Consider the following 12,206-nt stretch of genomic DNA (forward strand, 5'->3'; position numbering starts at 1 on the left):
TTTTGGTTATCCCAGTCCTATCAGCTTTCATTCATATCTGTCCAGACTGGCAACTGTTGCTCAAATTTGAAGTATTTGCCGCATATGTTCATGTTTATGAAGATTGATTAATAGCTTTTCTATCTTCTTTCAGGTTACACAAGTTCCCATCGAGTCATGCGAACAGTACGACACTTGTGGCGAGTGCTTGAGCTCTGGGGACCCGCATTGCGGCTGGTGTGTGCTGCACAACATGTAAGTCATTATACATCACATAAACATAGACACAACGTGTGTTTAAATCAAAGACCAATTCAAGTTTGAGTAGAGAAGTAAAAGAGGGCACTTGTGCATTGCTTACATTTCCTTTTTGTTAGATGTGTTATTTTATACAACCCAAAAGGCATTGAACGTCGACGTATGGAGTGACACCCACTGGATCAGAAATGTAATTACATCACAAGCAAAGCTAGAGAAGAAAATGAATTCATCCATTTGTTGTAAAACAAATAGTGCTTGATCAAATGACCTCTTGAAGCAGCAAGGGCAAAATTTGAATGCGGCATAGCCTGGAAAAAATATTGCAAAACACCTTCGTGTCTTCTCTGTTCTTTATTGAGCATGAAGTCATCAGTCTGAGTTGTTTCTCAGCTGTCACAACCCAAATTCCTACTTAAAAACCTCCTTTATGCGGGGTGTCGAGATACAAACGCATCCCCTCTCTCAGAAGCTATAGGTGCATATTTGCGTGTGTCAGAGCGCGGCTGCAATCATCATTATCGCGATGGCGGCCCAAAAGTGCACTTAAAGTAATTTGCATCACTCCAAAGCTGGGACAGGACAAATAATTGCCTAGCGACAAGGTAATTCAACATGTGCATAGGTAGAAAGAGGGGGGACATGGGCTGGGGGGGGGGGGTCTGTATTCATTACTGTCTGCGTGCCTTCACACAGAAATCATTTAGCACCACATTAGCTTCCATCCTTGCATGTTAATCATATGCTTTTGTGTGGGTAGAGCGAGGGGATTGAGTGATAAAGTAACTTGAGGTCGTCGGGAGTTTTACATCTGCTGCCACACAGCAGTTAAATAAAAGCGAGCGATATACTATGCCATAATTTTTCAACTAGTAGCTATAGTTTGGTCAGCATAGGCTGTAAATACAATTAGATTTAAAATTGGCCAGAAATAAGATAACATTAGCCATTTATTGGACGTTGTCGGGGGTTGATATCGCTATCTATCGATCTATCTATCGATATCTTTATGCAGTTTCCACTAGAACAGAGTGATTTTAAAGTGGTCTAACAGCTGAAAAGTGCCAAAAGCTATGTGTCTCTTTAGCATGTACAGTACATGTGCGTGCCATTGTGTCTATACTTTGGTCTGTCTACCTTTACACATGTCCATACACAAGCGCGGACCCCTGTACTGTGCTATTGGGAAAAAGAAGGTCATCATGCAGCCATCTGTTCTCCTATCGCCTCCTGTCCTTGGTCCTAATTCCTCTCACATCGCCCTGACCCTTTCATGAGTATGGCAGCACCCCTGTCAACGCGTGCCTGAACAGTTCCTGCAAGGCAATGATGAGGGTGTTGATGAACTCTTCCTACAGCAGTTGGTCACTCCACGCCATCACATTTCTACATATTTTAAGAAGGCAGTCCCAGATCCATGTGCTCCCTCAGAATGGACCTGCCATGCCATTAAATTCACAATATAGGAAAACAACAAGCCAAAGAACGTAGATATTATTTGAATTGTTCATACTGTATATCCACTTTGAACACAGTTAGAGGAAAAGCTAAAGAGATTTTTTTTTTCTTCAGATAAAATCATAGTTCGTCTAAATTGTTTTTACTGTTTCATACAATCCACTAGGTACTTTAGTCACACAGCACATACAAGAGGAGTGCAAAGTATCGTCCATGGTCACTTATAGAAATGTGCCAATTACCAGTTTCAAGGTATACTGTGGTATGAAAATGTCAAAGTTTCAAAACCACAAAAAATTTCCTGAAGTATTATCTATTTTTTTATGTCCCAAAAATGTATGAGGAAATCCCTCACTTGCAGCTGCAAGGCTCAACCCTCCCTCACCAGTTGTCGCTCAGTCTCAATGAGTCAGCTGTGCTACACGATGGCTAGAGGAGGTGAAACTCCTGACCTTTTTCCTCCGTTGAACAAAACCAAATCGCTGCTATGGCAATACTTCAACTACAGAAAAGTTACAGACGACCTCAGCTTAGAGGAGGAGGGCCAACCGACATGCAAAACATGTTTGCGAAGGGTGGCTGCCGAGGAGGCAATACTGTCAATGTGATTTTGAATTTATACAAAATTAAATGTTAGTAAACACAGTCATGAACGCTTAGCACCAACTACGAGATTTAACTCCAGTGTGTTTAGTGTGTCTAGCGGTGGTAGTAAAACGTGATGTTTTTTTCTTTCTGGCAACATACAGGCATACACATGTGCTTTTTATGGAAAATAATTCAATAATTTTTTTTCTGATGGTAATAATGTTGAGCTGTGGCTGTGGGTTTAGGCTCACCTAAAGGACTTCATTGATTTTAATTTTATTTAGAATGTTTTTTTTTTTTTTTTAATTTATATTTTTTAATATTATGCTGATGTTTCAATTTGCTAATATGTTTTGAAAAATAGCTGGAACACGTTGAGTCTGGTGTACCAGGCTAATCTTTTTCCCCCAGTGGTTAACAATTTAACATTTAGAAACTGCATTTTATATTTCATGTGATATTGAAATTGGTTTGATTCACTAAAACCTTAGCTTGTGAAATGCAAAACAAAGAGAAAACCAGAAGGACCAAATACTTTTTCACAGCAATGTAATCGGGCAAAGAAGAAGCATATTTTGGAATCAGTATTATGTATGTTCTAATATGACAGAACCATTCATCAAGCTTGATTTTAGCAAGTTCAGGTTCAAATTATAATGTCAGTAACCCAATATATACACTGGCAATCTTTTAACTTGTTTTCCAGGTATGGTAGCATCACAAAGTAAAATTCATGAAGGTAGCTGTGAAGTGTTGAACAGAGGATAATAATAATAATAATAAAAATAAATCAATCAAAAAGATTTAGTTCCCCTTTAATTCAACCAAAATATTATAGATAAGGGGCCCAAATAGTACAGATATGTAATACATTTACAGGATTCAGTATTTTCTTTCCCTTCCAGAATGTGGTAATTTAAATGAATGAATATTAGCAACATATTTTACTCATAATTTTTCATTATATATGTATTGCACCACTGAAGCAGCTGAATTTCCTCTCTGAAAATTGATTGTCTTATCTAAATTGGAAATATTCTGAAGGATGAAACTGGATCTAATTACTTAATTGGTTAAAAAAAAAAAACTTAATTGTAGAGTTTTTACCTGTTAGCCGATAATACCGGCCGATAAAAGCATTTTAAAAATTGTATCAGAGTTTATCAACATCGTTTTTTAATTATCGGTATTGGTCCAATATGCATGATCCCTTCAAAGTGAATGTAGAAGCCTTCTGCCTTTGTACAAGGGCTGGTCACAGCTTAGCACAGCAGTTATGCTTATTGAACATTAGATTTCTCCAAAGTAAGGCAATGCAAGGCAAGGCAAATTTATTTGTATAGCACAATTCAACGCAAGCAATTCAAAGTGCTTGACATCACATGAAGATCCACGAGCAGAGATAAAATGATTTGTAAAAATCATATTAAATCAAAAGAGAGCTAAAGCAAAGGCAACTGAAACAGAAAATAAGATTTTGCATAAAAAAATCGAATTAAATTACGAAAAGAATTTATAATAATCGAAATCAGAAATGGAAATAAAGCTGAAAATGAATAGAAAGCAAGTAGTTTTATTTTGAAATATACACCGGTAGAAAGTTATGAATATGCTGTGATAAACAAGAGCGTTTTTAGCCCTGATTTAAAGGAGCTAACAGTTTGAGCACACTTCAGACCTTCAGGTAACTTCTTCCAGAGGTGAGGAGCATAATAACTAAATGCTGCCCCACCCTGCTTGGTTCGATTAAGATGTTTAGGCTTTTTTATGTGAGCATTATCATTATTAAAGCATCCAATGGGGCATCACAATACAATTAGCCATAATATGTTAAGCCCGTAAATTATTGAAAAATCATACAGTGTGAGATCCAGATTTATTTTTAGTTTATGTCTCTGTAAGTGGGAATGCATCTGAATTAATTTTTAGACCTCTACCTATTTTCTAAGTGGGTGAACTTGCAAACTAGACAAGAGGTGCAAATATTTCTGCTCCTCACTATATATCCGTAACAGATTTTTTGAGTTGGACAATATCTGGATATCGGTTATCGGTTAAAAAGTCATTTTTGGACAACTCTACTTACCGTATTTTTGGACTATAAGCCGTACCTGAGTATAAGTCGCACCAGCCCAAAAATGCGCAATGAAGAGGAAAAAAAACATGTAAGTCGCACTGGAGTATATGTTGCATTTTGGGGGGAAATTTTACTTGATAAATCCAACACAAAGAACAGATATGTCATCTTGAAAAGCAATTTAAAATAAAAATACAATAGAGAACATCATGCTGAATAAGTGTACAGTATGATAATGTTACAGAATGCATGGACAACAAAATGCGAACGTGGCCGGTATGTTAACGTAACATAGCTATTAAGAGTTATTCAGATAACTATAGCATAAAGAACATGCTAACAAGTTTACCAAACCATCAGTGTCACTTCAAAACTTCCAAAATAACACGTGAAATGATATAATGATGTGTTAATAATTTCACAACTAAGGCGCTCTAGAGTAAAGTTGCACCCCCAGCCAAACTATGAAAAAAAACTGCGACTCATGGTTCGAAAAATATGGTAATTGCTAATGAATAATGATACTTGTACTGTAAATTAACGCGTTTATGTAATTGTTCTAACTATTATTCGAATTAACTATAATTAATAATGTATTTAACCTGACTTACTCTAGTACTGGCCTGGGCCTTGAGTTATAGAAATCAAAGGTGACCTAAAAATCAGTCTATGTTTATATAGGCTATAGTAACTGAGAAAATCAGAATGCAGCAATGAAATAATGATGTCTCCATTAAAGTGTGAACCAACTAAAAGTGCATCAATCAAAAGCAAGTGCATCCTTCTGCCTTCGTCAAGATAGTGCCTTCATCTCTTGTAGTTGAGTTGACATGTCTTGCCAGCTGTGCTACCCACAGCTGTGATAACCCCCTGCTCGCTGCGTCCCTTCTTACCCTCCCCAAGCTGTTGATTCTCCTAAATTATCCACCCCACGTCTGAGGACCCCCTGCCAAAGCAGCGTTCACAACTAAGTCGCACATCTCGTCTCCCACTTAAGACATTCTGCCCTCTTGAGATGGTTGCTTTTCTGCACGTAAATATCCTTCGCTTTGATCACACCCCTCACTCCGCTCACAGCTGCCATCCACCATATCCTTTAAACCTCTCGTCCTAGAACATTTCTCTCTTGCTAGTTTTCACTTTTGCTTTCATTGGTTTTTCATTGAATACAGAATGTCATCACCCTGCTTCACTGCTGTGATTGTAAGTGAGGTGACGAGATGGCTGGGAGGATCACCGCTGTCCCTGTCCTTTTGCTTTTTAATTTCTGTCGTTCTTTGTCCCATTCATGGGAGGCCGTAGATCCTTTAATTACCCACAGCTGTTAGGCCTCCCCTGTGTACTCGGAAGAATCGCAAAGGGGCTGAGAATGATGGGAAAAGAATGAGAGTGTGTTTGATGACGCGCACTCATCAACCCCGCCAGCGTTTTGATTGCACCTCAAAGGGAGATCATCTTGAACGCTCTTCCCTCTCAGTCCCACTGATGGCATAGTTGAGTCTTTGTGTGACCGCGAACCGAAAAAGCATCCACTCTCCTTCCTTGACAGTATTTCATTGATTATGATGTAGACATGCCCTGAAAGAAGCTTTTACATCACATAAGTCACCTTATGTTAATTCTCAGGCCATCCTTTAGGCAGCAGCCAAATTTCAAATGAGGAGTCTTGGTTGCTATGGTCACATACTCGGGGGCGCTATTTGTATTTTCAACTGATAACTGATCTATTCAGCCTGGGTAGTATTGTCACTAGAATGCAGTTTACTAGAGCCTCCCCGAGAAGGGAACTCCCTGAACTGGTAACCAGGTAGTCGCAGGACACAAATAGACAAACGACCAGCCAGACTCATATTCACAGTTTGGGAACACTTAGAGCCCACAATTAACATACTATGCATGCCTGTTAAACATTAGCTTTAAAGAATTAAAAAAAAAAAAACTGTCATCACTTTTGGTTCTAGGGAGTCCTTGGTATTTCATTGGCTTTACGGTTATTAGGTCTGCTTCCAAGTCCCAGTCAGGTTGAGGCAAGGGTTTGCATAGAGACGGTACACTATCAACTTTCCAGGATGCTCAAATTGCCCCCCCCCCAACTTTTACGCAACTTTATTTGCATTATATAATGAGTTCAGTTATATAGGTAATTCAAATTGTCTTTCCAAATGTTGTAAGGATAGAATTGACTATCATTATGAAGAGAATTACAATACTTTCATTATGTTCAGACTTACATTTACCCTTTTCACTTGCTGAGTCCATTTTTTTATCCCCCAAACGCAAGTTTGATTGGCTGATGACTTGACCCCTGCCCCCCCCACACACACACACACATTTAGTCCCCACAGAACTACAACATGCCACCTCCTCCGCCCCCTCCGAAGACGAGGGATATTATAAGTTCTTTTTCCGACAGCAACAGCCACTGTAAGTAATATAAAAAGACATCAGTGTTGTGGAGATGGGGAACACACCACTAATTTTGCTACTGAAAGTCCGACCTTCATCAGAGTTAGCATAACATTTATCCGTGTGAGTTTCTCAAATTTGAGGAGGAAGCTGCTTTGAAAGAAATATCCTCCAGGATGTTTTCTACTGTTAACGTTAATTGAGCTGTAAGTTAGTTAGTTTCACGTACTTCTCCCCAGTTTTCATTTTTATTTTATTTATTTGGTCTTAAAGCAGCCCAAAGGAGCTTTTTTTTTTTTTTTTTTTTGAGTTTGGCTGTGCTTGTGGACAAAAGCAGTCCTTTTTTTTACCTGAAGGAAGGCTCCATTTTACGGTGTATCACCTGAACCAATACATATGCACTGCAAAATCCCACCTCTTTCTAACTGGGAAATTTTTTTTTCCATGTTTTCAGAGTAAATCTACGAGAAATAAATGAAATTATCTGCCAGTGCATCAAGTCAATATTTCTCAGATTTCATGAAATAAGAATAATATCTAGCTGAAAACAAGCTTAACAGACTTATTTTAAGCAAAATGTTTGTATATTTAAACTTACGAAAAACTTGTTTGTCAGAAATGTTCTTAATTCAAGAATAGATATTGTTCAAAACATTATTTGAAAGCAATTTTTTCTTGATTTAGGTAAAAAATGATCAACTTTTAGATGTATAGGCTTAATACGAACACATAGTAATATTTACTTAAAGTAAGTGGAAGGATCTGACGCATTAATCTGTTAAGTAGCCTTAAACACTCAAAACAAGATGAAGAAAATTATTCGACTGGATTTAAGAAAAATTATCAACTTAAGATATATAAATTTTTCATTAATCATTCAGCCTAATCAATTAATAAGGTTCATTTTGGTGAGAAATTTAGGCCTGACCCAGGTTCACCCAATCTTTTTGGTCTTATTAATGTCCGTCCACAGCAAAAAGTGTACATGCAGGTTATTCTGTTACAGTATATCACCCCTACCAATATTGAGACCAAACCTCCGCCTTTTGGTTGATGGTCACACCTATGAGGACACATCTGTATCTTCTTACCTTTGTGGCGGCAGTGTGCTGAAGTCAAGCTTCTCTTTTTAAATGACAAGAATAATTAGCCAATCCATGAGAACATGTAGATAATCTCATTGCAGGTGTTTTTAGCATTCACATTGCATTTGTCCCCTCCCACTTGTGTGTGTGTTTGCGTTTTTGTTTTGTTTTAATTGACCAGAGGCATCAATGTATCATGCGTAATCTGCAGCATGAGGTGTGTTAAAAACTAATCATAGCCTTACATGGAAATGTGTAGCGGTGTTGGCATTAATATTTCCAAAATATCTTTCGAGAGTAGGGGTGGGCAAACCGGTCCTTGAGGGCCACCGTGGGTCCTGTAGCCTATACTACGAACGGAGTTCAAGCTCCCCAGAGTAATCCTGTATCCAGCGGGTAACCGGTGTTGACAAAACCTGGTTATCTAGTTTGTGGTCAATCGGTGCTACGATGCTGATTATGAGGCTGATTAGTCGAACCTGTGTCAACCCAATCAGAGTTACTGCGCATTCGCATAAAAGTGGGCGGAGACCAAAGTCAAACACTACTTGTGACGATGGTACGGGCACCTTACCTCGCGGAGGAGGAATGCGCAATAATCATGCGTTATGTTATTAAGTTATGAGGAATTAAAATCCACCCTCACCGCGAAATCCAACACCGCTTCAGCAAGTAGAGCGCAACAGGTCTGTTGGCAGCGAATTACAGATCGTGTGATTTGTGAATGCGTCAATATGCCAGTTTACTCATGTCCATGAAAAGAAATAAAGCCTGCTGCCAGGACAATAAAATAAGATTTGGTACGTTAACTGTAAGAAATAATTTAGCATGGATCACCACATGTAGGATGATTATGTGTTTATTCCCATTGACTGTATGATTATGTATGTCCTTTGAACATCTTCAGTGTAGAGCCTAGAACGGGCCTAAAAAAATCCAGCCCGACTCAGCCCGAGCCAATCAATTAACTTGATTTGCAGGCCCGAGCCCGAAACCCCCCGGTTGCGTTTTGTGTGATCACATTTGTGACGATGCCTGTTGCATAATGATTTAAAAAAATTAAAGCCCGTCTTTTGTAACGAATTCCCACAGTTAAACAAGACTGTAAGATGCATATTCAATAAACATTGATATCTTTTATATTTGTGTGTCTGTTCTATCTGGCGGATAGTGGATTCCCACAGTTAAACAAGACTGTAAGATGCATATTCAGTAAACATTGATATCTTTTATATTTGTGTGTCTGTTCTATCTGGCGGATAGTGGATTTAACATTTATTTTAATCTCTTCGAATTGGCAGAAAAAACGCAAGTTTTCTCAATGTTTAAATAGTCTACATATTTTTATGATTATTATTAATGCATTTACACAACGAAATAATGATGTAAAAGTTTATTAAATATATTTCTTGTATGAAAGCAAAGCTCCACATTCGTTTACATTCAGCGAAGACGACACAGGTTTTTGTATATCGTTTTCAACAATCAGTTTGAAGCGTTTCCATACCCACTCCTAAACTTTCCGAATCGCACGGCATTCTTACTCAGATATTCATCATATGCATCATATGGAATACATATTGTCCACTGGCGAAAGAGCGCAAGGACAGGCACACAATCTGCGCGGTTGTGAGGGCCTGAATTCGGCGGGTTACATTAGTGATGTCTGCCTCGATCAGCTGGCATAGGTAACGAATTCCCTCCGCTGAAAATCTATATCTTTCATGGAGAACATCGTCCTGGTACACCAGCGGATTCTGGCGGTCTCCAAAAACCCGTGCCCTCCATAGAGAGGCCCTCACAATCCGCGTGCCAATGTGGTACGGGTCGTCCAGGTACGTTGTCATTGTCAAGAGGACATGTCCGCGGAGCAGTGCTTTTTAAGTAGAGCGTGGTTAATTGGAATCCTGGGGTTAAGCAAGATCTAACTCTGAGAAGACAGGTTTGACGTGTGGCGTGTGTTGCCATGGCAACATTCCCCGGTTTCAACATACCCACGTTTCGTAGTCCCACTTAGCTGAGAAGTTATGCTGCACGTGATGAAGTTACTCTCGAAGTTACCCTGCTAAGCCAGAAAACCGGCTTCGTAGTACAGGCTGGTCATTGGTCTTTGTTCCAACTGACCCAGCACAGATAGTTTAACCAATTCGGTTTCAGCAGAAATTAGAAGCACCTGACTGCAATCGACTGATTGCACTTGTAAAACAGCAGATTGGTGAAAGGTTGTCCTCTTAATGGGTTGCAACAAAAACCTGCACCCACAGCGGCCCTTTGTGGAATAGTTTCCCCACCTCTGTTTTAGAGTGACAGATGTTAAACTACAATAGATCGTAATAGTGGCTATGTAAACGTCTCTTTCACAAGCAAATCATTTTTTTTTTTTTTCTGGCCTTCAGTGAAAATTGAGTCGCCTCTATTTGTGAGAGTTAAGTACGCGTAAAGACGTACAAAGAAAGGAAGAGGATGAATTTGTATACGCTCCTAATTTGAATAAAAGCCTATGTTTATTCTTCAACCTCTAACCATACTGCATACTCTAAAATGGGGATGTTCCTGATCCGATCACTTGATAGGAAACCGTGCCTGATCACGTCATTTTCAGAGGATTGGAATCGGGAGTAAAAAATCGTGTTTTTAAATTTTATTTATTTATTTTTATTGTGAGTATTAATTCATTGGCTCCCATTGTCCATCCTATGTCTATAACTGTCAATGGCAGTGAATGAATAAAGCACTACAAGCAAAACATAGCAAATTTATATAATATTCATATTGGCACTACTGAAACAAACTTAGCCGAGCAGAAATGGTCCAGCGACAGCAAAAAAGTAAAAAGATAGCTTTATTTATCATATATAGATGACCCTTTATTTTTTTATCTAAGCTTATTTTACATAAAACAAGAAAATTTAAACGGAATTTGTTTGCAATCTTATTAAGCGCTGCACAACTGTTTTGAAAAAAAATGTAAACAAAATTTTTTTAAATCCCCTTTTTTCGCCTCTTTGAAACCTCAGCTTTACTTATAACCCTTTTCCTGTATATGCCTTTAATGTTGGATGGCTTTGTTCAAATTTGGGTATGAAAAAAGACATTCGGATATGTTTTTTTCCCCCTTTTTCATACATTTTGGAGCTATCGAATAGTGACTCTGTATTGGCAGACCCTCAAAATCAGGTGATGCAAAATATGTGAATACTGTCAACTCAAAGCTCTTACAAATTTCACACTCATCTTATGGCATTACCCCTAAATGTGAATTTTTACAAACCACTTGATTCCTTAATAAAGGCACAGGAAGTGTAAGGGTGCAGATGGATATGTAGCCACTTCTTAACCTGTAAGTAATACAGCCACTACTTTTCTGTCAACTATTTTAGCGCATCTTTGACTCAGTGTTATATAGGTTGTTTTTTGTTTGACTACATGCAAGCATTTTATTAACTATAGTTAGTTAAATGTGTACATGTTAGTGGACTTGTTCCATTTTGTACTAAATGAACATCTTTCTGCCTATGCTTTTGGAAAGGGCCTTATTTGGGTGTATTGTGAACATATGTACAGAATGTATATTTTCACTTACGGGTGTTCATGGAGCAACAATGCATAATACATGTTCCCTGTGTAACTTGATAAGAAAAATAAAGGTGGAAGAACATTCTCAAGAATTTATGAGAGCCTTTCATATTAAAGAGTGATGTGTGCTCTTTTTTAATGTCATTTGCAGCCATTTATTTTTGTGTATCTGTAATGTCAAAAGCAAAGTATCCCTTTAGTTTATATTTTCCCCAAAAAGTAATCACAGTACACCTCAGTGCTATTAGCATCTAATTTGTGTGAAGTAAGGTTTCTCGTCAACATTTGGCGCACAGCTAATGAGAGAGGCAAGGGGTCAGGCTCTAACTACACAGAGATAATGGCCATGACCTGAAACCATGGCAACAGCAGCCGTCCAACATTACGCTCCTACCCCGCGCACCCACACATACCTCACCCATTCTACGTTCTCTCATCACATTTTGCTTGACTAATTTCAACATTAATTTAAAAACTGAGAAAAATTCAAGTCATTCAGCGTTCACTGACCAGCTTACCATGGATTGTAAATTGTGAATGCATGCAATACAATGCAATGTAGCAATTAAAACCACCGCTGCGTAGTCCGTAATATAATTCATTGTTGTCATACTCATTCGGTTTTAATATTTTAACAATGGTTAAATTCTAATGAATGAATGAATTCAATTTTTACACTTTAAAATAATATTTAAATGTTGAAGGATAGCCTTTGCATTTTGAGGTTTGATGATGGCAGAGGTTTGATGGAGGAATGGATTACAATATGTGTAGTTCTA

The 12,206-nt window shown here is 38.3% G+C and overlaps 1 protein-coding gene across 1 annotated transcript in view; it reads left to right on the top strand.

The window, feature by feature from the left end:
* The window catches only part of plxna2 (plexin A2), a 321,401-nt gene that overhangs the window by 206,492 nt on the left and 102,703 nt on the right, over window positions 1–12,206 (top strand). The window contains exon 5 of the mRNA XM_057828893.1: window positions 134–234. Within this exon, the coding sequence (XP_057684876.1) occupies window positions 134–234 (101 nt within the window). The remainder of the gene's footprint in view (window positions 1–133; window positions 235–12,206) is intronic.

The sequence above is a fragment of the Corythoichthys intestinalis genome, chromosome 2, assembly GCF_030265065.1.
Source record: "Corythoichthys intestinalis isolate RoL2023-P3 chromosome 2, ASM3026506v1, whole genome shotgun sequence".
Taxonomy (NCBI): Eukaryota; Metazoa; Chordata; class Actinopteri; order Syngnathiformes; family Syngnathidae; genus Corythoichthys; species Corythoichthys intestinalis.